This window comes from Trichoderma gamsii (genome assembly GCF_001481775.2).
Source record: "Trichoderma gamsii strain T6085 chromosome Unknown Scaffold_7.2, whole genome shotgun sequence".
NCBI classification, from domain to species: Eukaryota; Fungi; Ascomycota; class Sordariomycetes; order Hypocreales; family Hypocreaceae; genus Trichoderma; species Trichoderma gamsii.
The window spans coordinates 392270-394629 of NW_020171344.1; the positions used below are offsets into that span (position 1 = coordinate 392270).

At 55.1% G+C, this 2360-nt stretch overlaps 1 protein-coding gene across 1 annotated transcript; it reads right to left on the minus strand.

Moving 5' to 3' along the window:
- Positions 1–211: 211 nt before the first annotated feature.
- On the minus strand, positions 212–2175 carry TGAM01_v202780 (hypothetical protein; the record flags this gene model as incomplete). Its single annotated transcript, XM_018802237.1, has 2 exons — positions 212–1509; positions 1569–2175. The coding sequence occupies 2 exons, from the start codon at positions 2173–2175 to the stop codon at positions 212–214; spliced, it is 1905 nt and encodes a 634-aa protein (XP_018664593.1).
- Positions 2176–2360: the final 185 nt, after the last annotated feature.

Consider the following 2360-nt stretch of genomic DNA (forward strand, 5'->3'; position numbering starts at 1 on the left):
AAAAAGAAGCCAATCATACTGATCTTTAAGTGTAAAGATATTATCCGTTGCATATCGAAGTAGTTGGTGCACTCCCAAGAAGACGCCTGTCCGAATTTCCCCCCAAAAAAGAGATTGTGAACCCACGTTTATTTTATTTTTTTCGGCAAAAAAGTCATCAAATGCCACTCTGGCTCATTCTGTTCATCTTTTCTCTTCTTCCATCATCGCCCTACTCGGGGATTGCAGGGCTGGCTGGAACTTCGTCCTTCTTTCCACCCCAGCTCCAGCCCGATATCCAGCTTTGCCGCTTGTTGGCGTTGTTGTCTTTGACGGCATCTGGGTTCTCCTGGACAAGTCTCAGCGGACGCGGCTTGCTACCAGTGAACGTTGTCTGCTTGTCGGACTGGGATCGTGGTGGTGATTGTGATGGCGGCGTGGAAATCTCGCCAGACTCGCCGCTCAGGCTGGACGTCTCACTTCTTTCGCCCCTCGTACCCGGGAAGCTTCCGGATGAAGGAGCCTGGCTGCCGCTGGCAATTCGTCCGGGAGTGCCAATTACGCCGGCAGTTGGGAAGAAGGCACTTGAATGCCTTTTGTTGGCAAGCGGCGGCGAGGCAGGGCTGTCTGGGCCCCTGTACATCTGACTAACTAGGCTTGCCGCTCCTGGGAATTGGTCGCTCGCAGGTCGCGAACGCCGGTTAACCCGGCCCAAACCAATGGGAATGCTTGGGGCCTTGTCGGGATCAGTGTGGTCCAATACGTTGCCATCGGATGTTTGAATGATGGAGAATGGCCGAGGCTTTGTCCTCCCTGCCATGATGGGCGCCGTTCTGGTTCGCTGGAGGGGAAACTGTCCGCTTGAGAGCCTTTTCTCACTTTTCTCACTTTTTTCACTTTTCTCAGCTGGCGGCGGTGGTGGTGGTAGCTCCTTATCTTTTTCGGGCAGCGGGGGTTTCATATTTGCTGATTGATCCAGAATCGTCTCAAAGTCCTGGTGCTGGAGGAGGCGCTCGATGATATTGTTGATATACAGTGAGAGAGCCTTGTTCTTCTCTTTCAGCGCCTTGAGTTCGCTCTCGAGACGGCGATTGTCAACGCCAGTATCAGGCTCAGACTGCGATGCGTCGTCCAGCTCATCGGCAAGACTGTTGCCGGCTGTCTTGCCTTCCAGGGCATCCAGCGCCTCGTGGTTCACGCTGGGGTTCATGTAGCTAAAATCGCTCTGGCCAAAGTCTCCCTTGAGAGTCTTTTCCTGGAGGAGCAGTTGATAGCTTTCGTTGTCTTCCATGAGTCGTGCGTTGGCCATGCGCGCCTCCATTAACAGGCGCTCAACTTCGCGCAATCTGCCTCCGCCCTGGTTTTCGGTTTCCACCAGTTTGATCTGGGCTTCTGCAAGCTCCAAGCGCAGCGATTCGATGAGCTTGTCTTTCTGTAGAATTAGCTTGGAGCTGTTTCGTGAATCGCTTCGCTGAAGAGAAGAAGGTGGGGCAAAGCTGCTGCCGTCAAGGGAGGGTGAACCGCTAGTCGCTGTAGACACTTCAAATTAGCGGACGAACAAAGGACAACTTCAGTTAGACATTGCTTACATTGCCTCGACGGTCTCGGGTCGTCTTCAACGCTCAATTTCTGGGCCAAGCTCTCCTTGAGTCGCGCAATCACCATCTGCATCTCCTCCTCCTTGTTTGCCATTTCCTCCTTCTCCTTGAGGATCGCGCTTCGCTCGGCCTCGTAGATGGTCTCCATCTCTCTAATCTTGCGAGTGGCTTCCCGCTTCTCGTTTCGTAATGTCTCGAGGAGCTCATCGTGCTCGTGAACCTTCTCTTCGAGCTTGGCCGACTCCTTAACCGAGTCGTCCAGCTTGGACTGGAGGACCTCCGACTGCCTCCTATACTGCTCCGACTGCTTTTCCTCCTTTTCCAGGCGCTGCTGGAGGTCTTCCAGCGCAGCGGCCTGGGCGGCGCGGGCGTCGGAGTCAACGGTGCTCATAACTGATTCTCGTCTGCTGGCAACGGCGGCGCGGGCAGAGACAGGAGCGGCGCGAACGGATCTCGTTCGCGAGTGCTGTCCGGCGGGGGGCGTTGAGGATCGCAGAGATTGGGTTCGCGTGTGGGAGGAGTTTGGAGGAGACGTGCCCTCTGAATTTGTGACTCGGCCGACTGCGCTGACCTGCGGCTTCTTTGCAACCGTAGACATGGCGCTGAGTGCGGGCTAGTTTGTCGAGTCCAATAACACCTTCCCTCGAGGTCGGTGAGCTACTCTAGTTGAAACGCTCAAACGGGGGCCACTAGGCGCAAGGCCACGCAGGTTGGACGGCAGGAATTTTTATGCTTGGAGTCTGAACGATCGTCTTGTAGTTCACTCGAGTTCGGCGCCGTTGG